Below are 25,609 nucleotides of genomic sequence, written 5' to 3'. Positions count from 1 at the left end.
GTCTCCACACTAAATATTTCTAGAACACTGCCTCTCCTAAGTTTGCATCTTCTCCTCACGGCTGTTCATTGTGCTGGGGACACACCAGCCAGCCTGTACTGCTGTCCTCCTTTTTCAGGTCACCTTCTACATGGAGGCCTGAGGGTGGTCACCTCGCCCAGGAGGGGCACGCTCTGGGACACTCTCGTGCAGTCAGAGGCCTGTGTCTTTATGGACAGATTCCCTGCTGGGCTCAAAGGAGCTGAGGTGGCTAAGCCTGACCTCTGGATAAAAGGGGGTCAAGGCACTGGCTCTTCTCTATCTTACGCCACATAATTCCACAGGAATTATTGCTTAAATGTGTGTAAACCAGTTGCCACCAAGTCGACTCCAACTCCTGGCAACCCTATCATTTTTTAACCTCTTCCTGGTTGCCAGGCCTTTCTTCTGAGGCACCTCTGGGTGGGCTCAAACCTCCAACCTTTCGGTTAGCAGCCAAGTGTGTTAACTGTTTACACTACTCAGGGACTATATGTGCATGCTGCTGTTAGGTACCGTGGTATCAGCTCCAACTCACGGCGACCTTACGTACAATAGAACAAAACGTTGCCTGGTATAAACACAACTAAATGAAGAAGCAAACACCTTTGGGGCAGAAATGTCAAACGGTGAGTCTTCATGATCTAGTAATTGTCTGTTGGCTCGAGTATCTTTAACAGGCAATTTGATAATTAGCAATTAATGCTTCTTCATCATCTGTCATGTCTAGTGTGCTTTCTCCCTTTAGAGAAAGTTAAATAAACTCCAAACTCACTAGAGGGTTTGTCAGGCAGGCAGAACAAACACAAAGTTAAACAAAGTTAAAGGGTCAGATTTGGCAAGTCATTGCAGAAGCCTCACGAGAAATGCAAGACAGAAGTTTTAGCAACGATTCTGACTCCAAACCATCAAAGTGTCTGAGCGGCACTCACGACGCGCCCGTCGCCGCTGCCGATGTCCACCAGGGGCCCGTTCCTGCCGCGCAGCACCTTCATCACATTCTCCACCTGCCGCGGCGTCGCCGGGACGAAGGGCAGGCAGACTCTGCGGAGGGCTGGCATCAGGAACGGCGTGGCCACAGCGTACAGGGCTGCGAGTGTCCCGCCAACAGCCCCGGTCAGGAAGAGCCCCCAGCGCCTTGTCTTCAAGCAGTCAGCTTCCAAGCTCATGGGAGGGCCACACAGGGACCGACCTCCTCCTTGCAGGGCTTCCAGGGGGGCACCTAGGACGAGGACAAGCAGAACGGACATCCATGGAGCTGAATCGGAAATCCAAGAGAACGACTCATGCTTCCTAAAGAGGGAAAACTCAGCTGACCGCTATCTAACTACAGGTTAGGACCCCACGTGGAGCTCAAGTCCACTGACAACGAAGCGTTCTGGAGAAAATGACTCGACACTAACGGGAGGCCGGAATCTCTCCTTCCCACATTCTGGTGTTCTTTGTCCTAGGGGCCGTCCTTAGAAAACACTGTTTTCAGACGTATTGGGGAATTTACGAACTCAACACCCAGCAGAAGTGTTAAAGGCAAACACCGTGCTTTTACGATTCACAATTCAAAACAAAGCCTCATAAACCAATAAGCATGGAAATATCTAATTATTTCCCAATTTCAAAAAGGATGGCAGGATTTGACATCAATATTGATCTGGTATCAACCATGCAGACGCACAAAAACAATTGTGAAGTAACAGGGGAGACGCAAGGTAGTTTTTGTCAAAAACCTTAAATAAGCTGGTAACTAAGAGGTTTTCAAGGCCAATCTGAAAAAACTGAAAATAAAATAACCATTTCAACACTCTCACGAGTACCGAATAAAGCAAACACACCCAGTCGTTGATCACAGGGAAATGGGTGGTACCTCAAACATCCACAGCTTGAGTTTTATCCTTTACATACAACGCATTCTTAGTGGAATCTCACGTTTTAAGAAACTTTTGAAATTGATGAATGGCTGGTCAAGAGCAAAGTCTCTTCTGCCACGTAAGGTGATATAGTCACAAGTTCTGGGGATGAGAACATCAATACCTTTGCGGGGGGCGTTATTCTGCCAACCACACCCAGGGAATGAGGTGCAAACAGAACGTGGGACACCCCAAAAGCTGGCACAGAGCCAGAGTCACTGCTGCAGGCAGGGACAACCACAGCACCCCCCTCAGGCAGCTGTGTGCCGTGAGACCCCCAAACCCCCCGAGCCCCCCAAGAGGCGTATGAGAAAGTTCTTCTGCTGGTGCTGGAGGTAAAATAAAAGGGGAGTTCAGAGGGGGTGGTGCTTGAGAGAAAGCAAAGCGTGAGGCTCGTCTTCAGTTACCCTTCTGGGCACTGAATGAACGAACCTGTACCACAGCAGCCATCTGCAGCTGATGGCTGTAAGAGGAGGGACAGTGGCCACGCCTCACGTGACGCTCTCCAGAGGGTGATCGATTGTACAGCACAGTATCCAAGAGCACCAGAGTCACACAGGTCTGGGCCACGTGCTGACAATACTGTTACGTTAGGTAGGCTGTTTCCTCGCTGTAAGGTCTGGAGATAATACGTACCTTGCGGGGCAGTTGGGACAATTTAATAAATGAAGCGTATAAAGCACTTAGCACGGGCCTGAGAGAGTAAGCAATAACTGTTGGCTGCTATTCTTATTCTCAATACTATCGTTTTTACTATGTATCAAGCAGCAAATACGGAAGGTGAATACATGTTGGCATGGATTGAATTGTGTCCCCCCAAAATATCTGTCAACTTGGCTAGGTCATGATTCCCTTAAATGATTGTATGATTGTCTCCCGTTTTATCTTCTGATGCAATTTCCCTGTGTGTTGTAAATCCTATCACTATGATGTAATAAGACGGATTACCAACAGTTGTACTGATGAGTTCTAAAAGCTTAGGTAGTGTCTTAAGCCAATCTCTTTGGAAATATAAAAGCAAGAAGTGAGCAGAGAGACAGGGCACCTCACACCACCAAGGAAACAGTGCCAGGAGCACTCTGTTTTGGACGTGGGTCCCTGCGTGAAGGAGGTCCTAGTCTGGGGGAAGACTGATGAGAAGGCAGACAGAGAGAAAAACCCTTCCCCTGGAGCTGATGCCCTGAATTTGGACTTTAGCCTACTTTACTGTGAAGAAATAAATTTCTCTTTATTAAAGCCATCCACTTGTGGTGTTTCTGTCACGGCAGCACTAGACGACCAAGATACATGTCATTTTAGGTAAAAACGCAGAGCAAAGAAGAAGAGGAATAAAAGAAAACCTAACATTGTCAGTAGGGGCAGTGGGGGTTCGGGGGTAGAATCTCACGTTCCCGGCCAGCGTACCTCACGCACGGCCGCCACCTGTCTGTCAGTAGAGGCTTGTGTGCTGCTACAATGCTGAACAGGTTTCAGTAGGGCTTACAGACTGGGACGGACTAGGAAGAAAGACCTGGAGATCTACTTCTGAAAATCAGCCAACGAAAACCCTATGAATCACAGCAGTCCAACCCACAACCATCTTGGGGATGGTGCAGGACTTCACACTGTTTCATTCTGTTGTGCCGTGGGGTCACCATGACTCAATGGCAGCTAATACAACAAGGACAGCCCTGGGGACTTGGTCAAGATGGCCACACAGTTGGAGGACATTCACCAGTAACTGCCTGCTCACAAACAGCGCAGACACTGTTACGGATTGAACTGTGTCCTCCAAAAAGAAATGTTTAAGTTCTAACCACTGTGAACATGATCCTGTTTGGAGATAGAGGGTTTTCTTGTGTTATGTTAATAAGGTCATACCAGACCAGAGTGGATACAAAACCTAATCCCTTGGGAGTTATAAAAAGAACAGAACACAGACACCCACAGAGGGAAGACAGACACTAAGGAACGACAAGAAATGTCAAGGATCGCCGGCCGTCACCGGAAGCTGGGACGGAGGCCTGGAACAGCCCCCCTCTCAGAGCTGCAGAAGGATTTGACAGGGCCGACACCCTGACCTCACACTCTGCACCTCCAGGGCTCTGAGAAAATCAGTGTCTGTTCTCTAGCGCGCCCACTTGTGGTGTATTCTGTTATAGCAGCACTGAGACACTAAGACACAGCCACACCACCTGGGTAAAGCTCTCAAACTGCACCTGACCCAAGCCGTGGTATTTTCAATTACATCATATGCACGTGAAAGCTGGACAACGAATAAGGAAGACTGAAGTAGAACTGACGCCTTTGAATTGTGGTGTTGGCGAAGAATATTGAATATACCATGGACTGCTAAAAGAACGAACAAATCTGTCTTGGAAGAAGCGTGGCTAGGATGCTCCTTAGAGGCAAGGATGGAGAGACTTCGTCTTACATACTTTGGACATGTTGTCAGGAGGGATCAGTTCCTGGAGAAGGACATCATGCTTAGCAGAGTACAGGGTGAGCAGAAAAGAGGAAGACCTTCAACAAGGTGGATTGACACAGTGGCTGCAACGATGAGCTCAAGCATAACGATTGTAAGGATGGCGCAGGACCAGGCAGTGTTTCATTCCGTTGTGCATAGGGTCGCTATGAGTCGGAACCGACTCGACGGCACCTAACAACAACAAATATTTTCTCTAAGGCAGCATAAGCCAGTAGACAGCTGGCCAAACACAGACAATCCAAGTTCTATTTCACCTGTGTAGACAGGTTCACTGCATTTCTGCCAATAAGAGCGTAACAAAGAACTCATGGCTTCTTGGGGCCTCTCGGCCTAGCTTGTGCGAGTGGTGGGGTCAGGTGGAGACAGAGACAAGACAGGTTCTGAGAAATGCTGTAATGTGTGCAAGATGCTGGGCGGTGGTTGGGGGGATCACCAACATTGTACAAATTTTGCGTACCAAAAATGGGGTAAGGAGGAGGAAAGACTGATTCCAGCAATGGGACCAGTAAGGAGTTGGCGAGTGTTGGGACAAGGGCATTTGTAGAAGCCACAGAACCAAGACATGTGGGAGGTGGGGAGACTCTGCTGAGCAGAACCCGTTGCCATTGAGTCTGTGCCAACTCACAGCAACACCACGTGTTTCAGAATAAACTGCTCCATCAGGTTTTCTTGGCTGTAATCTTTACAAAAGCAGATCACCAAGTCTTTCTTCCGCAGCACTGTTCAGTGGGTTAGAGTCACCAACCTTCAGGTTAGTAGCCAAGTACAAACTGTTTGCGCCACCCGGGGACCTCTGCTGAGCAGAGGAGATAAAACGCAAAGGTCCAGCAAGGGCCTTGACTGCCGGGCCATGTATATTTTATTCAACGTGCACTGGGGCAAAGTGTTTTGAGAAAAAATCACTACGTTTATGGTTTTAAGAAAGGCAACAGCAGCAGTGTGTGCCTTGATGAAACCACTGCATTTTCTGTGTTTTTAACGCCTGCAAAAGCCTCTCAACTTCACAAAGATTCATCTGGGGTAAATAAGACCCACGCCCACTGCCTGAGCTTTTTAAGAAGTTACTCCATGAATCCAGTATGACTCTATCGTCACCACCATTCAATAAAAAATGTACTGATTTTTGTCCCTGAAGTTTCAAAACTAAAATCAAGACTCTGATTCCACAAATTTCCAATCCTTTTAATGGTACTTGTTCAGATTCACGCAACACTATTTGCTATAGATAAGTGGCCAAAGATTTCTGTCAAATATGCTGTTTGCAGCATTGAGCCATTCTGTTATATAAAACCTGTGGCAGCTTTGGGCTACTTCTGCTGACACTTGGCAAGTGTGGATCCCGGAAAGTCAAGGACTTGGCATGGGTAACGTCTACTCTGTTGTCACCAGTTCCTGCTAGTTACTGACTTCTGATATTGGCTTAAAACTTCAATTTTCAGAGGTAGATATGAGCCGGCTAAGCTACCAACAGTGGCTAAGATGTCCAAAAAATACACAGGGTTCTTACTCAAGGTCAAGCCAAAGGAAGAAGGCCAGGAAGAAAGAACGGGGCTGTTTTCAAGTATGGCCTCCCACGTGTCAGTTTAGACAAGTGGGGCTTGGCTGATATGTGAACGTCATAATACGTGACAACACACAATAATAAGCTTATCATGTCTTTGCATAGGCATACTAGCTGAAGAAGTACAACACAACTATCTTAAAGTATACTTTCATGGTCCTACGTCTTTCTCCACTGGCCTAACATCTATTTAGCATCTATTGGTATTAGAGGGAACCATGGTTGCACAGCAGTTAAGGACTCAGCTGTTAATAGAAAGATCAGCAGTTTAAACCCAACAGCTGCTCCACAGGAGAAAGATGGGGCAGTCTGCTTCCTAGAGACCATAGCCTTGGAAACCCTATGGGGCAGTTCTACTCTGTGCTATAGGGTCGCTGAGTCAGCACTGACTTGACAGCACACAATATCAGTTATAGGAAAATTTTTTGTGTGTGTGTGTTTTGGCAGGAAATAACAAACTGCACAGAGGGTGCTGTTCGACATTTTCTATACTTCACAGTGACCCTTCAGATGGATTGCAGAATTCATTTTGGATAACGAAACACTCTGCAAAGCTCAGGTGAAATGAGACCTGACTGCAAATTCAACATCCTCGGAGCATCCATGTCTAGAAGGTAAGTGCACCAGGCATTATACCCATTGCCGTCGAGTCAATTCCAATTCGTAGTGACCCTATAAGCCAGAGTAGAACTGCCCACAGGGTTTCCAAGGAGTGACTGGTGGATTTGAACTGCTAGCCTTTTGGTTAGCAGCCTGAGCTCTGAACCGCTGCGATACCTGGCCTCCCCGGCCAGGCATTAGGGGATGCTAAGTGGCCAATCACCCAATGACAAGCCAGTTCCTGACTTCCAAGCAGGGTCAGACACTATGCCACATACATTCATTCAACACGTATTGAGTACGTAAGGAGGGAACAATACAGCAAGGCTAAGTCCCTATTCTCACCGCACCTCGGGAAGAAGGGCTGAAAAGCCTAAGCCTGTAAAACGTAGGTACTGATCACTGCTCTGAAGCAAGCAATGCAGGGTAAGGGACACAGGGACGGTACCCTCTAGTTAGGACGGCCGGGGAAGCACTGAGGCAGCCCAGCGCCAGGCTGCAGGGCTGTGCCTCTTACTAGCTGTATACCCTTGGTTAAGTTACCGAACACTGAGTGTTTGCTACGGGCCAGGTCAGGCACTGTTCTCCCTTAACCCCTGGAGCAGCCCAACACTGCAGGTGAGGTCCTGGGTGCTGCAAACGGTTAACAGGCTCAGCCGCTCAAAAGTTGGCGGTTCCAGTCCAAAACCGCCTCGATAGGAAGGCCTGGTGATCTGCTTGGAAAACCAGCCACTGAAAACCCTATGGAGCACGGTTCTCCTCTAGCATTCTTGGGGCGCCATGAGTCGGCCGCACAGCAACTGGCTGGTTTTTATAAAGTATACACTCTCATTATTTCACTTTTTGCAGACAAGGAGGCACAGAGAGGTTAAGGAACTTGTCCAAAGACACACAGCAGCTAAGTGGCAAAACGCTGGCATCTGCACCGGGCCCACGCGGTCGCGGCGACGAGAGCGCTCGGGGCAGCCTCGCACTAGGCACACGACCCAGGGCCCCGATCTGGGCGAGGGGCGACACAGGCAGCAGCGAGCCGACCCCACGCAAGCCGCCCCGCGAGCCTGACGCCCCACGACCCCGAGCCCCCCGCCACTCGGCCGGCCCACGCGCACGGCCGCCACGCCGCCAGCCTCACCTCCGCGCTCCATCGCGAGATTTCCAGCCGCCTAAAACGAGACCGGAAGTTGGTCCTACCATCCCCTAGGAGCCGGGCGAGAAGGCGGGAGAAACTAATCCCTTAAGTAAGTGGGTTTCTCGCTGGGACCCACTACCCAGAAATCCCCAATTTCATAGCTTTAAGAAATGACTAAATTCTATCACTTCTTGGCTCCTGGGTTCTAAAAGTTCCCGTCTGTGTCTTCGAGCTTCCCCCCACCGTTTCCTAAAGATAGAAGTTTCCGAAGGCCGCTGGTTCCAGAAGGTACTGTCCGGCGTTAAATTAGTATCGGTTGCGAAATAAGTCTCCGCGCCACGGTACCGCGCATGCGCGAGGTATTGCGGCCTCTCGCGAGAGGCAGACGGGCTGGTTCCTCAGAGGGCTCGGCGGGTTGCCGGCAAGTTGTTTCTGCTGCGGCATCATGGCGTCAGTGGGGACCCTCGCCTTCGACGAGTATGGGCGCCCTTTCCTCATCATCAAGGACCAGGACCGCAAGTCCCGCCTCATGGGACTCGAGGCCCTGAAGGTAACGGCGCCGGGACCTGCCGGCGGGACACGGGAGGCGGCGGGTCCGGCGATGTGCGCCTGCGCAGCCCGGAGCGGGTGCCATGTGCTCCCGGAAAAGCCGAGAAGCCGCCCTCCGCGGAGGGACCCTCGGCCGGAGCCCGGGACAGGCCGGTGGGGCCGCGGGGCTCGGGGTGGGCGCCCTCCCGGGCTGGGCGGGGCGGCCTCGGGTCCGCGCGGTGACCGCGGCGCCCGTACTCCCGCCGCCCCGTCGGGGTGTCCAGCCCCCGCCGCCCCGTCGGGGTGTCCGGCCCCCGCCGCCCCGTCGGGGTGTCCGGCCCCCGCCGCCCCGTCGGGGTGTCCGGCCCCCGCCGCCCCGTCGGGGTGTCCGGCCCCCGCCGCCCCGTCGGGGTGTCCGGCCCCCGCCGCCCCGTCGGGGTGTCCGGCCCCCGCCGCCCCGTCGGGGTGTCCAGCCCCCGGGCTCCCGCCGCCCCGTCGGGGTGTCTGGCCTCCCAGCTTGCGGCCCGCTCGGCGTTGCCGGTGCAGGGGTGGGGAGACAGTTTCAGGTCGCCTGTGCCGTTGAGACCGCTTCGTAACGTTCAGCGGGCGTCCCCGCAGCAGCCCTGAGGGAGAGGGATATTTTCCCTGTCGGTGGGTGAAAATGTGGTCGTTTACCGAGGGTGTCATCCCTGGGTGCGGTGTCCTAGGACTGGGAAGTACACGGTCTTCAGGAAGAGCGCGGATACCAGTGAGGAGCGAAAAATGCCTAAGATACAAGACAACGTGTGATCAGAACCGCCAGTTACTGGAGAGGGAGGTAGATCAGAGTTGGAGGGAGCCCTTAAAACATTTGACGGAGAGTGGCATCAGATCAGGCGTGGGGCAGTATTTTCAAAGAATGGGGGGGAGCTAGCATTCCAGGGAGGAAAAATACCAAACTTGTTACTGCTCGGTGGATTCCAGCTTATAGCCACCCTGTAGGACAGAGTAGAGCTGCCCCTAAGGTTTCCAAGGAGCAGCTGCTGGATTTGAACTGCCGGCCTTTTGGTTAGCAGCCAAATTCTTAACCTTGTAAAAGCAGTTGGGCAGTAGAACGTGTAGCATGTAGTGTGGCAGAAGAGCAATCCAGTTTTAATGGAGTACCGTCTGCTCTGAGTTATGATAGTTCCCAAAGGTGGAGTCCCTTGAATGCCCCTGCACAGGAATCTGGGTGTCATTCCGTGGGAAGAAGGTGCTGCGGAGGGATTTATGAGCAGGATCACACTGTAACTGTGACTTAAGTTAGGAAGTCCCCAGGTGGTGTAAGCAGTTGAGTGTTCTGCTGCTAACCAAAAGGTTGCAGGTTCCAGCCCACCCAGAGGTGCCATGGAAAAAAAAGCCTGGTGCTCTGCTTCCAGAAAATCAGCCATTGGAAAAAACCATATGGAGCATAGTTCTACTCAAATACGAGGGGTCGCTGTGAGTCAGTGTGGACTGGACATCAGCTGGTAGCTGGGATAAGTTAGGAAGTAGCACATGGGTGGACTGGAGGGAACGGGGAAAACCAAGTTAAACTGTTGCTGGAATACAAAGCAAAGAAGGGTCATCTGAACACAGACATTGATGATGTGGCCTTGAGAAGACGCTCACTTCTTTAGGGCTTGATCGCAGGTATAAAGGATGTACAGCATTTGTCCACGTGTGGACCACATCACTGGGGCCAAGTATCCCTGTTTCTTTAGTGTTTTGGGGTTTTGCTTAAACAGACTTAGAATGACACAGCTCTCCTCCACATAGGACACATTACATGTTTCCTCGATTTCTCAATGGGGTTAATACCACTCAGTCAAGCTGAGGACAGTTACTAAGTGAGATAACTTAGGGAATGGCCACGCTGTCCCTGACCCACGGTAGATACTCAGTGTTGTCTTTGTAGGGAAGAGGTTTCAAGCCACTTGTATGGTGTTACATATGCAATGCTGTTTCTCACTTAGAGAACACCGGTACATACACCCAGGGTAACACACTGCAAGCCAGGGCTTAGTGTGCTTCTGCCACTGTGCTGGCTACCTGTGTAATGCTATATAACCCTCGTATGCTGAGATAGTTATTTTACAGAATAATTGATGTTAGGTGCTGTCGAGTTGGTTCTGAGTCATAGCGACCCTGTGCACAACGGAACGAAACACTGCCCATTCCTGTGCCATGCTGACAATTGTTGCTATGTTTAAGCCCCTTGTTGCAGCCACTGTGTCAGTCCATCTCATTGAGGGTCTACCTGTTTTTCGCTGACCATCTACTTTACCAAGCATGATGTGCTTCTGCCAGAGAGACAAATCTATCTTGGAAGAAGTACGGCCAGAGTGCTCCTTAGAACCGGGGGTGGCGAGACCTCATATCATGTATTTCAGACATGTTATCAGGAAGGACCAGTCCATAGAGAAGGACATCATGCTTGGTAAAGTGAAGGGTCAGTGAAAAAAGAGGAAAAACCTCGATGAGATGGATTGACACAGTGGCTGCAACAATGGGCTTAAGCATGACAACAATTGTGGGAATGGCACAGGACCTGGCAGTGTTTCATTCTGTTGTGCATAGGGTTGCTATGAGTCGAAACCAACTCGATGGCACCTAACAACAATGATGTCCTCCTGCAGGGACTGATCCCTCCCGACAACATGTCCAAAGTATGTGAGACGTAGCCTCGCCATCCTTGCTTCTGAGGAGCATTCTGGTTGTACTTCTTCCGAGACAAATTTGTTCGTTCTTTTGGCAGTCCGTGGTATAGTCAATATTTTTCACCAACACCACAATTCAAGCGTCAGTTCTTCTTACGTCTTCCTTGTTCATCGTCCAGCTTTCACATGCGTATGCAATGATTGAAAACAGCGTGGAAAACACAGGTAAACATCCTTCTGGTATTCTCTGCTTGCAGCCAAGATCCATCTGACATCAGCAGTGACATCCCTGGTTCCACGTCCTCTTCTGAATCCTGCCTGAACTTCTTTCTGGTAGTTAGTTCCCTTTCAATATACTGCTGCAGCTGCTTTTGAACGACCTTCAGCAAAATTTTGCTTGCATATGGTATTAATGATACTGTTTGATAATGTCCACACGCGGTTGGATCACCTTTCTTGGGAATAGGCATAAATACGGACCTCTTCCAGCTGGTTGTGCTGGAAGCTGTCTTACACGCTTCTTGGCACAGACAAGTGAGCAGTTCCAGTGCTGCATCCGTTTGTTGAAACATCTCAGTTGGTATCGCCTCAATTCCTGGAGCCTGTACAGAATTGGATACAAGTAATTGCCTTGGCGCCACTGACCTTTGGGGCCAGGTGATCTTTATTGGGAGGCTGCCTCACGTTGGATGTTTAACAACATCCCTGGCCTCTACTCACTAGATACCAGTAGCAATCCTCTTCCTGGCTGTGACAACCAAAGCTAACCCCAGTGAGAACCACTGGCTTAGAGTAAACCACTTCTCTGCAGTTATTGTTTTGTTGTTAGGTGCTATCAAGTCAGTTCGAAATCAGCGACTCTGTACAACAGAACATAACGCTGCCTGGTCCTGCACCATCCTTGCAATCATTGCTATGCTTCAGCCCGTTATGGCAGCCACTGTGTCAATCTGTCTTGTTAAGAGTCTTCCCCTATCTCACTGACCCTGTACTTTACTAAGCATGGTATTCTGTAGGGACTGGTTCCTCCTGATAAACATGTCCAAAGTACATGATATGCAGTCTCGCCATCCGCGCTTCTAAGGAGCATTCTGGCTGCACTTCTTCCAGGATAGACTTGTCTTTCTGGCAGTCTTTGGTATATTAGATATTCTTCACCAACACTGTAACTTAAAGGTATCAGTTCTTCAGTTTTCCTTACTCGTTGTCCAGTTTTCGCATGCATATGAGGCAATTAAAAGTGCCATGGCTAAGATGAGATGCACCTTAGTCCTCAAAGGGATATCTTTGCTTTTTAACATTTTAAGGATGTCTTTTGCCGCAGATTTGCTCACTGCAATGTGTCTTTTGATTTCTTGACTGCTGTTCCCATGGGTGTTGATTGTGGATCCAAGTAAAATGAAATCCTGGACAATTTTAGTCTTTTCTCTGTTTAGCATGATGTTGCTTATTGGTCCAATTGTGAAGATACTTGTTTTCTTTATGTTGAGGTGTAATCCATACTGAAGGCTGTGGTCTTTGATCTTCATCAGTAAGTGATTCAAGTCCTCCTCACTTTCAGCAAGCAAGTTGGTGTCATCTGCATAACGCAGGTGGTTAATGAGCCTTCCTCCAGTCCTGATGCCTCATTCTTCATATACTCCAGCTTCTCAGATTGTTTGAATAAGTATGGTGAAAGGATACAACCCCGACGCACATTTTTCCTGACTTTAAACCACACAGTATCCCCTTGTTTTGTCCAAACAACTGCCTCTTTGTCTGAGTACAGTTCCTCACAAGCACAATTAAGTTTTCTGGAACTCCCATTTTTCACAATGTTATCCATAATTTGCTATGATCCACACAGTCAAATGCCTTTGCATAGTCCATAAAACACAGGTAAACATCCTTCTGGTATTTTCTGCTTTCAGCTCCATCTGACATCAGCAGTGATATCCCTGGTTCTGTGTCCTCTTCTGAATCCAGCTGGAATGACATATCACTTAGTGCATTTCAGGATTGAGTCTTTACAGACCAAATGAGTTCTGTGTCTAGTGACCTGTAACATGGAGTGATGGGGAAGGCTTCAGGGGCTATGCGTGGGCCTCTGCTTGACAGGGTCGGGGTTTTAATGGGTGCAGCACATCTGCGTCAGTAGAATTGGATCCGAGGGCACGTTTGGGGAGCCAGAGCAGACCATTCTCATGGAAGGGGCTAGGTCTCCGACTGCGGAGGGCTCTCAGTAAAAAGCAGATGCCTTTGGACTTGAGTGGTGAGGCGCTGGGAAGGCATGGAACATGTTGGGGCTGAGTCTGAGGCACATGGATCAGTGAGCCAGGCCTGGGATGGACGATAAGAGATCCCGGGATTCTGTAAGGGTGTTTGAGACCCAGGGTAGGTGGTGACAGTAAGAATAGAAAGAAGGGAAAAAATGGGCCTAATCGTGTGTGGAAGCAGAGAGAAGGGTGTTTTCAAACTTAGTTCCGTTTAAGACATCAGCACCACTGGTCAGAAGAGGTGAGGGGCAGGGTGTGCTGCTGGGAAGGCTGTTTGCTGTAATGTTCCCCAGAGGTCCAAGAGCTTCTGCTCTGTAGGCTAATAAACCTGTCCAGGTGTTGTACCAAGGTGCACTGTTTACCTAGAGTGGAGAAATTCAGAGTCTGGCCTGTGTGGACGGTAGTGTGGGTATTTAAACCTCTGGGAAGTAGCCATTCCGGGTGGGCGTGCTGGTGTAGTGATGTAAGGAGGTCCTGACCTCAGAGGAGAGGCGCTGCTGAACAGAGGACGAGTTGAAGGCCACAGGAGAAGAAATGTCCTAAGCCAGGACCTGAGCATCCTCATGGGAAGGGGTTACAAAGAGTTCTTTTGTCATTTAGGCCCAGAAGGGTAAGGTGTATTTTGTTGAGGCTCTTCATTGTATTGTTCTTCTTCGTATAAAATTTTATCTTAAAAATGTAGGCAATCCACAAGCCTGTGAATGTTCTAAAAAAACCACTGGATCGTACACTTTAAAAGGGTGAACTATAAAAACACAGGCAGGACGTGACTTCGGAAGGAGTTGTGTTCTAAAACGGTGTAACTTCAACAGTGAACATAGGTTAAGTTCCACAAGCTGTCAACAAAATGGTAATTTTCACGACGTTACTAAATCGTGTGCCTTGATATGAAGGACCTTCTCTGAGGAAGCAGAACTGGGAGGGAGGGCTTTTTCTGCTTCCCTGAGCAGCGAGGCAGGGTGCATTTTGACACCTTCTCTGTTTGCTGAGTTCCCTGCCTCCTTTCCTCTCTGCCTCTTATTTACGCCTGTTGCTCAGTTTAGTGCCTAGGCGTGGGGAGGGAAAGATGCCGTGTGGTCTATTCCAGTATCTATGACGGTCTCTTATTCTCCTTAAGAATTCAAAAGCTGGGCCGGGAGGGCACATGCTAACTTTGATCTGTAATTATTGGAATTTCAGGTAGCATAAAAATTTTCAGACAGGTGGAGAAAGCTTATTTTTAGGGCACGAGAACAGGTTAAGATAGGCCAGTCTGCCTGGTTACGTGCAGGATCCGTGTACTAAAATTCTTAAGCACTGCTCAGAACTTCCCTTGTTTCAAAATCCAATTTCCTTAAAAACCAGGGTTTATGTGTTGGCTCCACCATTAGAAGGCAGAGTAGATGTACAGGAACCCGTAGGTGACGTTGTGCCTTTGTGGCTGGACCCTTCACAGGGTGCTCATGTTGCAGAATGGTCTTGCGAGGGCTTTCAGGGCAGACTGTCAACGTCCTCGCCTGTCAAATGGCGCTGGTACGAGACCCGTGTTGTCAGGAATTACATGAGATACCACAGGCTTGGTCCCGTTTTCTGTGAGTTGCCTACTAACGCTAAACCAACCAAAAACCAAACCCAGTGCCGTCGAGTTGATTCCGACTCATAGCGAACATACAGAACAGAGTAGAACTGCCCCATAGAGTTTCCAAGGAGCGCTTGGCAGATTCGAACTGCCAACCCTTTGGTTAGCAGCCATAGTACTTAACCACTACGCCACCAGGGTTCCCCCTACTAACACTAGCAGTTGTAAATTTTACCATCGTACTTGGAATTTTCTGGTTGCCTCTTAAATGTAGAAGCTTGTAGGTGATAGAAGTTGTCATGATTTGCAGTGATCATCAGCCATTGAAATTAAATGGAACTAAACCTTTGTTTCTCCTGCTTGTTTTGCTTAGTCTCATATAATGGCGGCAAAGGCTGTAGCAAATACAATGAGAACATCACTTGGACCAAATGGTAAGAGTCTTAAATCCTTTAACAGAAAAGTTTTAAATCATTACAGAAAACTGGGGCCATCCTATTGCCCAGCATGGCCGTTTTGTTTTGTTTTGGTGTATTCTAGACCAAAACATATACAGCATTTTACAGTTGTGATCATAATGTTTATAGTTGTGATCAGGTGGTTTTTCACTCAACGTTTCGTTTGCATTTTCCAAATCATAGCTGTCAACTCTAGTGCTTGACACACAGGCCGTCCCTGGACTACGAACAAGCCCCATTCCTAAGTCCGTCTTTAAGTCGAATTTCCTCGTTAAGTCAGGACAGTTAGGTGTGGCTTGTATCTAAGGTCAGTTAGTGAGATGTTTTTGTTAGTATATAACGTATAGTGTACCTTTTTAGGCACAAAAAAACAGGAAATACTTCCAGATAACACTAAAACGTTTTTGCATAACGATACAGTATTAATAATGTTTTGGTGCGTGTAGGAAAATAGCAACCATTTCTTGTTAGGAACTATCGTATGTACCTCGAATTTTTAATACAATGGGCTGTATGGGGATTGGTTTGTAACCGTGGGTTGTATGTAAGTTGGACGTTCGTAACCTGGGGACTGCCTGTCGTACATTGAGTGGTGCCTCATGATTTTTTGCCGTTTCTCTGTGTTTAGATATTTAGGTAGTTTCTGATGTTACAGTAACCAGCCTTAAAGCTTAAGTCTTCCTGTAGGTATTCCTTTATGCTTACTTGTTTACTTCTAACAAATTCCATAAATAGGAATTGAGTCAGGAGGCCTGAGTTGTTTTTTATAGTTCTTGGTAGATGTTGCCTTTTCCCCCCCAGAGGCCCTCTAAACATTGTGGTTTTCAGGGCTTGACAAGATGATGGTGGACAAGGATGGTGATGTGACAGTGACCAACGACGGGGCCACCATTCTAAGCATGATGGATGTCGATCACCAGATTGCCAAGCTGATGGTGGAGCTCTCCAAATCACAGGATGATGAAATTGGAGATGGAACCACAGGAGTGGTTGGTAAGAAAAGCCGAAGTCGTCATTTCTTACGTAAAGGCTGACGTGCCCGCTGAGAATGTTTGCCCTGGATTGAATCCTGAGGAGACACTCAGACAAATCCAAATGGAAGACCACGCTAAGAGATAGAACAGGTGGTGGGTAGCTGGGAAGCTGTTCTAGACCAAAGCAGCTAAAGAGCAGCAACAGCCAGCTGTAGTAGGTGCTGCTTGCTTGGGTACTGATTTCTTGTTAAAGGCTGTAAAGGACACTGGGGACAAGTGGAGGGATTTGATAATGAATCACGCGTTATGTGGTCATGCTGTATTCATCAGGGCGCTGAGCACGTTGTAGTCACCTAGGAGAACGCTCTTGTTCTTAGGAGTCGTGGGCTGAAATATTTAGGGGTGGCATGCCGTGGTTTCTGCAGTTAACCCTCAGATAGTCGAGCAGAAAGAGAGTGTGTATAGGGAAGGTTAAAGTAAATGTGGCACGCTCTTAACAGTAAGTAAAGAGTAAACGCCGGGCTAGGGTCCCCGGGTGGCAACAATAGTTGTCCGAGCTGCTAACCTAAAGTTGTTGGTTCAAACCCACCCAGCAGTGACGCTGAAGAAAAGGCCTGGCAATATACCTCCATTACGATTACAGCCAAGAAAACCTTGTGGGGCAGTTCTGCTCTGATAGGTGGGTTTGCCATGAGTTGGGAACGACTGAACAGCAACTAACAACGTAACATCATCAGGGCAAATTTCACTCAGTAGAGGGCTGTGCCTCGGAAAACCATCGTTCTCCCCCACCCTTTAATAACGCCTTTTTTTTTTTTTTTTTTACCTAACATCCTTTTGTCTCCATTGTTGATTTGTGACTTCGGAGACCCCGTGTGTTACAGAGTGGAACTGCTCCGCAGGGCTTTACTGGCTGTAGCCTGCAGGGAAGCAGACCACCACATCTGCTTCTTCCCCGGTGCTGCTGGGTTGGACCACCGATCTTTTGGTTGCCAGCCGAGCACAAACCGTTTGCGCCACCAGGGACCTTCATATTCTTGAGTGAGTTCTTTGCTTGGCTAGAGTTGAACGTCCGTCTGCATGGTTGTTGGTTGCCGTGGAGTCGCTGTTGACTCACGGCAGCCCCTTGTGTGCAGAGAAGAACTGAGTTCCCTACAGGTTTCAACAGTGACCTTTCGGAAGCAGATCCTAAGCCTCACTTCCGAGGTACCTCTGGGTGGGTTTGAACCTCCAGTCTTTCAGTTAATAGTCGTGCGCTTAACCGTCTGTGCCTTTAAATGTTTGGACAGGCCGTAGGTTTTGTAGACGTTTTGGTCTAAGGTTACGTCCTTACTGTTCCTGGGACCTTACTGTTTCCAGGGTAGCAGTGTGACTTGTGTTGATTACACTAACAGTAGAGTTGTGATGTGTCCCTAACCTGGCTGTTTGCAGTCCTGGCCGGAGCCCTGCTGGAGGAGGCTGAGCAGCTCTTGGACCGTGGTATCCACCCCATCAGGATCGCCGACGGCTACGAGCAGGCCGCCCGCATCGCCATCGAGCACCTGGACCGCATCAGCGACAGCGTCCTTGTGGACACGGTGGACACCGAGCCCCTGATCCAGACGGCCAAGACCACGCTGGGCTCCAAAGTGTGGGTCCCCAGGGGGGAGGGGTGGCTGTGTGTCTGCTGGTCCCTGTAGAAGGACCAGCAGCTTCAGATGTCAGCCCACAGAGGGTTCCGCTTGGACGATGTCTTTGTCTTCATGGACTGCGCCACCAGGGCCCCTTCCACATTGTCTCATAATGGCAGGATAGACTCAACACAGAGGAGCACTGGTGGTGCAGTGGTTGAAACACTCGGCTGCTAACCAAAAGGTCAGCTGCTCCATGGGAGAAAGATAACGGTAGTCTGATTCTGTAAAGGTCACAGCCTTGGAAACCCCGTGGAGCAGTTCTGCTTTGTCCTGTAGGGTCACCGTGAGTCAGCATTAACTCCACAGCAGTGGGTTTGATTTTTGGTTTATACTCAGCAAAAAGCAAAACTTTCTACGTTGTGGTTATCTCTTCTAAAAAGCCCTGGGATTTCAGACACTGTATTTCAAGTGCTAGGTTTCCAGTAGTTTTTCCAGAATAAAAAGTAAATTCATCAAGCAGTTTGTCCAGATGTTTAAAGCCTTCAGAAGAAACGGCATCCCCAGCCTGTAGCCGATGCTGTCATTAAGTCTCGGCGAAGGTGAAATGGGCACGGGGCTCTCGTTTCTTACTGAGTCTGCACCTCTTTCAGTAAGACTGGTTTTTCACGGGGATTCTTATCTCTCCCATTCAAGTTTGAATTTCTGAAATATTGACAGCATTCTAAAAAAAAAGGCGGGGGAGGAGGAAGTCTTAGAAAAATTTTGGTTCTTGTTAAAGTGTGTGGTCTATAGTATGTGTAGTCACAATTGAAGGGGAAGTTAGTGAAAAGAGGTAATGTTTTCCATCCACGTTTAGGGGGTCCATGGACCGCAGATTAGGAGTCCTCGTCCCAGACTGGTGAGAGATGCAGGTTTTAAGGGCATTCCTTTCGAGGACTGTGAGTGTAGTTCATCTCAAGAAGTATCTCTGAGGTGTGTTTGCCGTGGCGAGGCGTCTGCTTTGGCTGCAGTGTGTTAGTGACTGAAGGTTGTGCTCACAGGGTGAACAGCTGTCACCGGCAGATGGCCGAGATCGCGGTGAACGCCATCCTCACGGTCGCAGATATGCAGCGCAGAGACGTGGACTTCGAGCTCATCAAGGTGGAGGGCAAGGTGGGCGGGCGGCTGGAGGACACGAAGCTCATCAAGGGTGTCATCGTGGATAAGGACTTCAGTCACCCCCAGATGCCCAAGGCAAGTCGCTGCCCTCGTGCCTCAGACGGCCCGAGATGCTGCAGGTCCACAAGCTGAGACGTTCTTGTTTTACCACAGAAAGTGGAAGATGCCAAAATTGCGATTCTCACGTGTCCGTTTGAACCACCTAAACCAAAGACGAAGCATAAGCTGGACGTGACCTCCGTGGAGGATTACAAAGCCCTCCAGAAATATGAGAAGGAGAAATTTGAAGAGATGATCCAACAAGTAAGTTCCTGGTGGCGGTAAACTTGGAGGGTGCAGCACTTAGCTCGCCGTATGAAGGGAGAAAGTATGAGTAGCGCTGGTCTGTGCGACTGTCTGGATAATGTTCCGTGTGGCTGCAGATGACACGGACAGCACAGGCTGGCTTCCTTCACTTTAAAATCGTAAGAGTAATAAACCCTCAGGTGAGAAACAGTTAAACGGCACAGGGAGGTGTGAGGAAAGGGAAGTCTGGTTGCCCAAACGGTTTATCTTAAAATGCTGACGTGCATTGGTGCCTCCAGGAGGCAGCACAGTTTCCCTGGACAGTGCTCTCCTGGGCTCGTCCTAAACCCCTGGTGAGGGCCGGGGCCCTTGTCACACAGCCCAGCACACATACCAGCTCGGGAAGGTCCCCGGGTAGCACAAACGGCTCTCATTTGCCTGGTAACCACAGGTCAGTAGATGGAACCTCCTGCAGCAGCACTGCAGAAGAACAAGGCCTGGCGATCTCCCATAAAGCTGGCAGCCAGGAAAACCCTGTGGAGCAGTTGTCCTCTCTCATGTGGGGTCCCCATGAGTCAGAGTTGACCAGACAGGGCAGAGGGTTATTTTATGAATATGTATAAAGTGTGATTTTAAAAATGAGGTGGTCTCGGTCAGTAAATGCACGTTATCTAGAATTTGGGACTTTCAGAAGAGACGCTTGCTGTTTTTTTCCTCCTCTTTTCCATGCCTCTGGAGATTTTTTGTGTTTTTTTTCCACGTGCCCACCCTACACATGCAGCTGTGTAGCTCACCTTTCTGAGATGTCTTCAGACAGAATAAAGACCTGTGCATTCTAACATAACTTGAGATTTTTTTCCCCCAGATTAAAGAAACTGGCGCTAACCTAGCCATTTGCCAGTGGGGCTTTGACGATGAAGCAAACCACTTACTTCTCCAGAATAACTTGCCTGCGGTCCGCTGGGTGGGAGGACCTGAGATCGAGGTAGGAAACTCCCTCTAAGGAGCCATCTGGTGGGGTTCAGTGGCGGTGTTGTGTGCGTCGGGCTGCTTTAAGGGTTGGGGGTGATGAGCTACGGAGCAGCGTGCAGTCGCCCGGCCACACGCACTTCTGTGGTCCCTGGCTTGCTGGTGGGCTTCTGATACACTGGCTCCCGTGACCCTCTCAGGCTCTTGGAGGCTGGAGGTCCAAGTCTTTTCCCTGCATGTCAACCAGCCTCCACCAGAGCCCAGACACTGGTCTGTACCAGGTCAGTGCCCCAGGGGTGGGACATGAAGGGCGTCTCCTGGTGAGTGGGGGGGTTCAGAGGAGACAGGCTGAGAGGATCGGAGGTGGAGCCGGCAGCAGGAGAGCCAGACAGGGACCCCAAGCTCCCTGGGCCCTTGCTCCTCTGAGAGGCTTTTTGGATTTGCCTTGATGTTTGGAGGCCAGGGCAGGGCAGCAGTTGTGATGAGCGTGGTGGTGGTTGCAGCTAGCTCGATGACGTCCAGCCACCTGTGCTGTCTGTCTTCCTCCCCACCCGGCCCTGCTAGCTGATCGCAATCGCCACCGGAGGACGCATCGTCCCGCGGTTCTCCGAGCTCACGGCTGAGAAGCTGGGCTTTGCTGGGCTCGTGAAGGAGATCTCGTTTGGGACGACAAAGGACAAGATGCTGGTCATCGAGCAGTGCAAGAACTCCAGGGCCGTCACCATCTTCATCCGCGGGGGGAACAAGATGGTGAGGACCCCACTGGTCCTTGACTTTCCCTGATTTAGGGGCATGGTGTGCCTTTGCCTGTAATGTAGTTCACTGAGATGCAGCTGCCATGAGAAAATTAGATTTGTGTTTTTCTCTGAACAAAGAATTGTGTCATGGGTTAGAATTACTGCAGACCCCAAAATGTAGGTCTTACAAGGCACGTTTGTGACCCCGCTGTCCCTTGGGTAGAAATAGTGGGCCTGAGTGAACAGTCACTGATGGTCCCTCCCTCCCGGAGAGTGGACATTCTGTGCACCACGGTTGGGGGGCTGCAGTACAGTTTTCTCTGTAGGCTTTGCTGTGACACCCTCGATCCTTAGCTGTACCAGGTGAGCCTTTGCCTGTTCCACGTTTTAGCTGTGTGATGGGAGGAAAGGGAGATGAAAGTGTGAGTCATCGGATAACAATGGAGGTAGCGCAGCCCGGCTGTAGTCTTCTCAGACGAGGCCTGTCAGGTGTGGGCTGGCCCTCACAAGCCCTTAGCCTGGTGGCCCTGATCTTCAGCCCTGAGGTGATGAGGTCGTAGTCACACTGATTGGGGCAAAACTGCTCTCCCCAGATCATCGAGGAGGCCAAGCGATCCCTCCATGACGCCCTGTGCGTCATCCGGAACCTGATTCGTGACAACCGAGTCGTGTACGGAGGAGGTGCCGCAGAGATCTCCTGTGCCCTGGCAGTCAGCCAGGAGGCAGACAAGGTGACTGGGAAGTCGTAGGAGAGCCTGTGGCCCTGTGGTGCGGGGGCTGTCCTCGGGGAGTCGACAGGGTGGGACAGGCCTTTACTCTGTGCTGGCCCTCGGATCCAAAACCAGACGCATTGTCGTCAAGTCCATTCCGACTCCTGGCGACCCTGCAGGACAGAGTAGGGCCCCCCATAGGGTTTCCAAGGAGCAATGGTGGTATTTGAACTGCTGACCCTTTGGTTAGCAGCTGAACTCTTAACCACTGCGCCATCAGGGCTCCAGGTTACTGTGAGCTAGCGTTTCTTAGTCTTTTCACTCATTTCGTCTTCAGGAAAATAAAGCACTGCAGCGTCTTTTAGTGTTGTTTGAAATGCAGAATATTGTAACTAAAAGCAGCAAGAACTGCTTTGGTCTCAAGATTTTTCTAACGTATAGCTCTTCACCCTGTGGTGACATTTTAATATTCTGATGGGGGAGCATATGGCCAATGGGTCTCTCTCTCTGGGTCGGCATGTGCCAGCGATGGGGGAGCATATGGCCAATGGGTAGCTCTCTGGGTTGGCATGTGCCAGCGTGTGTAGTCACATTCCAGCCTGGTGACAAGAACGTTCTGGCGGGTTAGAGCTCCCCGTGGGTCACCATGTGCGAGCCTGTGTAGTTAGGTTCGAGCCTGGTGACGCTAACGTTCTGGTGGGTTAGAGCTCCCCTTGTGCCAGCCTGTGTATTTAGGTTCCAGCCTGGTGACATGAACGTTCTGGTGGATTAGAGCTCCCCATGGGTCACCGTGTGCCAGCTTGTGTAGTTAGGTTCCAGCCTGGTGACACCAACATTCTGGTGGGTTAGAGCTCCCCGTGGGTCGGCACATGCCAGCCTGTGTAGTTAGGTTCCAACCTGGTGACACGAATGTTCTGGTGGGTTAGAGCTCCCCATGGGTCAGCGTGTGCTGGCGTGCAGACTTAGGTTCCAGTGTGGTGCTGTGCTCCTGCTGTGGGCGCTCACTGTCCCTGTACCCCCAGTGTCCGACCCTGGAGCAGTACGCCATGCGGGCGTTCGCTGACGCGCTGGAGGTCATCCCCATGGCCCTTTCTGAGAACAGCGGCATGAACCCCATCCAGACGATGACTGAGGTGCGCGCCCGACAAGTGAAGGAGATGAACCCAGCGTTGGGCATAGACTGCCTGCACAAGGGCACCAACGGTGAGGGGGGGCGTCCAGGGTCCTGTGGGGGCGGTGGGCAATGCCAGCTCACAGGGGGGACATGAGTGTGTCGCTCTGCCTCGCTCTCCATCCATCTGAACACTCGCAGACCTGAGGCGTTCATCCAGCTCCTGAATTTCAGTGCTTGGTTGACCGCATTGTTTTAGGAGTCAGTGGGCTATGTGTCCTGGCAACTAGAAGCCTAAAACTGGCATAGCTGACAGCAAATTGCGCTGTGTTGTTTTACTCTAAAGATAGCTAGTTTTGTCATTTCTGGCCTTTTTCTTACATGTGTGGCAGTCAGGTGGATCATGGCCTGGTGGTGTGGTGTGTAAACAGGTCCAGGGGTGCTCTCCCAGTCTGCTCTGGCTGCCCTGTAAACCAGAGTGGCTCGTGGGCATGGCAGCGTGTGTGGACCGCGGCTGGGAGGCTGGGGCTCTGGGCTGGCCCCGTGCTGTCCACAGTCCTGGCTGCGGTTGTGACAGTTCGTGTTTTCACTTAGGGGTGTGGGCGTGGGTGGGTGTAGGCGTGTCCTGCTCCCTGTCCACTTAGGGGTGTGGGCGTGTCCTGCTCCGTGTCCACTCACGGATGTGGGCATGTCCTGCTCCCTGTCCACATAGGGGTGTGGGTATGTCCTGCTCCAAGCTCATATCCCAAGGATTCAGTAATACTGACAACTGTTCGTCAGTTATTTAAGTTTAAAAATGACTTGGTCTTCCTCGGAAATAATGGGTGTTTCAGGCACAGTCAGGTGTCCCATCGCAGACTTGCCATGCTCGGGTGTGGGTGCCGTGTCCTGGCTGTACCTTTCAGGAGGTAGTGACGAGAGCCCCTCCTGGCGGCTCTGGTAACCAGGCTCAGTCCACAGGTGCTGGAAGGAATGAGATTCTGTCATCCAAAAACGTGGTGGAGGGCTGGCCTGACTGCCTCACCCTAATAATGGCTTTCTGAAGTTTCACTGTGGTTTCACACATTGGAGCAGGTTACTGCTGTCACAGCGTGTGTGTGCTGGTCAAGGGTAATTAGTTCATTTGTATTTTTTCAGATATGAAGCAGCAACATGTCATAGAAACCTTGATTGGTAAAAAGCAGCAGATATCACTGGCAACACAGATGGTTCGAATGATTCTGAAGATAGATGACATCCGTAAGCCTGGAGAATCGGAAGAGTGAAGACACGTTGAGAATGCAGCGTGGCAATGTGATCACGCCTGCGCTGCCTTGAAGTAGATGGGGGCCCGTGGTGTATCTGCAGCTGCTCGTCATCATTTCCTTTTTCAGGCGCTGTTAGATAACCCTAGTTTCGCACATTCGAAGACATAATTTTAGGGACACTGTCTCATAAGCTTTTGTATTTGTTCCATTAAAGGGATCTTTAAACAGCCTCTCTCTTCTGTTCTTCAAGTGTAAGACGCCGTCACCGTAGCATTACTCGAAAGCTGCCGTAATTGGACGAGTTTGGGTAGGCTTTCTTTTTAAGTAAGCGGCAGGAACAGTGTCAGCAGCTATTATCGTGGAGTTTATTCCAGCGATTTGATGTAGCATTGAGAGGAATGTGGGCTCAGTGCTCCGCAGTTTCAGTGCTGCTCCTGGTTAAACGGTGGCTCCTTGACTGTAGGGACCCCTCATAGACGAGTACCCCCACCCACAGAATTGGGGAATAGGGGAAGTGCTAATATCAGGCTGACCAGCATAGCCTAGACGTCACAGCTGTGTGAGCAAGGCTGGTGTTTGGGCCTAACCTTCCTGTTGTCCCCATGGCTTCACTCAGCCAGGTCCCACCCTGAACACCACCTGCTCGGCTGTGGAGTTGGTGTCAGAGCTAGCAGAGACCCCTGCAACCCACAGGCTCTCGGGGTGATTCAGAATGACCCGGGCAGTGGCACCAGACAGGCAGTAACTGCAGAGGTCGGAGCAGGTTGTAGAAAACGAGGGAGAAGCAGATGAGATGAAAGAAGAGCCTGGCTCCAGGGCTCCCCCCTCCTGCTTTCTGACTTTCTGCCCGTTCGCTAATGTGGCTCAGAGTTTTCTAGCGGAATGGGGTTCTGATGGAGAATCTGGATGGGAAGGGTCAGTGCGTGCCACCAGGGGGCGCAGGTGTGCCTCCCGTGAGTGGCCTCAGAATGGGGTTCTGATGGAGAATCTGGATGGGAGGGGTCAGTGTGTGCCACCAGGGGGCGCAGGTGTGCCTCCCGTGAGTGGCCTCAGAATGGGGTTCTGATGGAGAATCTGGATGGGAGGGGTCAGTGCGTGCCACCAGGGGGCGCAGGTGTGCCTCCCGTGAGTGGCCTCAGAATGGGGTTCTGATGGAGAATCTGGATGGGAGGGGTCAGTGCGTGCCACCAGGGGGCGCAGGTGTGCCTCCCGTGAGTGGCCTCAGAATGGGGTTCTGATGGAGAATCTGGATGGGAGGGGTCAGTGCGTGCCACCAGGGGGCGCAGGTGTGCCTCCCGTGAGTGGCCTCAGAATGGGGTTCTGATGGAGAATCTGGATGGGAGGGGTCAGTGCGTGCCACCAGGGGGCGCGGGTGTGCCTCCCGTGAGTGGCCTCAGAATGGGGTTCTGATGGAGAATCTGGATGGGAAGGGTCAGTGCGTGCCACCAGGGGGCGCGGGTGTGCCTCCCGTGAGTGGCCTCAGAATGGGGTTCTGATGGAGAATCTGGATGGGAAGCGTCAGTGCGTGCCACCAGGGGGCGCAGGTGTGCCTCCCGTGAGTGGCCTCAGAATGGGGTTCTGATGGAGAATCTGGATGGGAAGCGTCAGTGCGTGCCACCAGGGGGCGCAGGTGTGCCTCCCGTGAGTGGCCTCAGAATGGGGTTCTGATG

At 50.6% G+C, this 25,609-nt stretch overlaps 2 protein-coding genes across 4 annotated transcripts in view; one reads left to right on the top strand and one right to left on the bottom strand.

Annotated features, from left to right (window-relative positions):
- ATPSCKMT (ATP synthase c subunit lysine N-methyltransferase) overlaps nt 1-7,790 on the bottom strand; it is a 36,491-nt gene extending 28,701 nt beyond the window's left edge. The window contains exons 1-2 of one of the 2 annotated variants that reach the window (XR_007514122.1): nt 7,683-7,790; nt 951-1,240 (exon numbers count right to left, since the gene is read on the bottom strand). Coding sequence is in view for 1 of the 2 variants with exons in the window: in XM_049860503.1 (XP_049716460.1) it covers nt 951-1,240; nt 7,683-7,695 (303 nt within the window). In the remaining variant the exon portion in view is untranslated. The remainder of the gene's footprint in view (nt 1-950; nt 1,241-7,682) is intronic. The other variant, XM_049860503.1, reaches the window with a different exon arrangement.
- A 248-nt stretch (nt 7,791-8,038) lies between these two features.
- CCT5 (chaperonin containing TCP1 subunit 5) lies at nt 8,039-24,166 on the top strand. Of its 2 annotated transcripts, XM_049860168.1 has the most exons (12): nt 8,177-8,229; nt 10,844-11,089; nt 15,051-15,111; nt 15,964-16,128; nt 17,541-17,739; nt 18,763-18,955; nt 19,034-19,183; nt 20,031-20,150; nt 20,699-20,884; nt 21,465-21,602; nt 22,604-22,784; nt 23,830-24,166. In XM_049860168.1, exons 3-12 carry the CDS (start codon nt 15,060-15,062, stop codon nt 23,955-23,957), a joined length of 1,512 nt encoding a protein of 503 aa, XP_049716125.1. In that variant the 5' UTR covers nt 8,177-8,229; nt 10,844-11,089; nt 15,051-15,059; the 3' UTR covers nt 23,958-24,166. The 2 variants fall into 2 exon arrangements, with proteins under 2 accessions (XP_049716115.1, XP_049716125.1); XM_049860158.1 differs by lacking the exon at nt 10,844-11,089 and having other exon boundaries at nt 8,039-8,229.
- The last annotated feature ends 1,443 nt before the right edge of the window (nt 24,167-25,609 follow it).

Source organism: Elephas maximus, chromosome 2, assembly GCF_024166365.1.
Source record: "Elephas maximus indicus isolate mEleMax1 chromosome 2, mEleMax1 primary haplotype, whole genome shotgun sequence".
Classification (NCBI taxonomy): Eukaryota; Metazoa; Chordata; class Mammalia; order Proboscidea; family Elephantidae; genus Elephas; species Elephas maximus.
This window is presented reverse-complemented; position numbering and strand designations above follow the sequence as displayed.

Coding starts and splice junctions, on each gene's coding strand:
- CCT5 (XM_049860158.1), top strand. CDS start 8,125: ATGGCGTCAGTGGGGACCCTCGCCTTCGACGAGTATGGGCGCCCTTTC. Junction 15,112..15,963: donor AACATCACTTGGACCAAATG/GTAAGAGTCTTA, acceptor TGTGGTTTTCAG/GGCTTGACAAGATGATGGTG. Junction 20,885..21,464: donor TCCGCGGGGGGAACAAGATG/GTGAGGACCCCA, acceptor TGCTCTCCCCAG/ATCATCGAGGAGGCCAAGCG.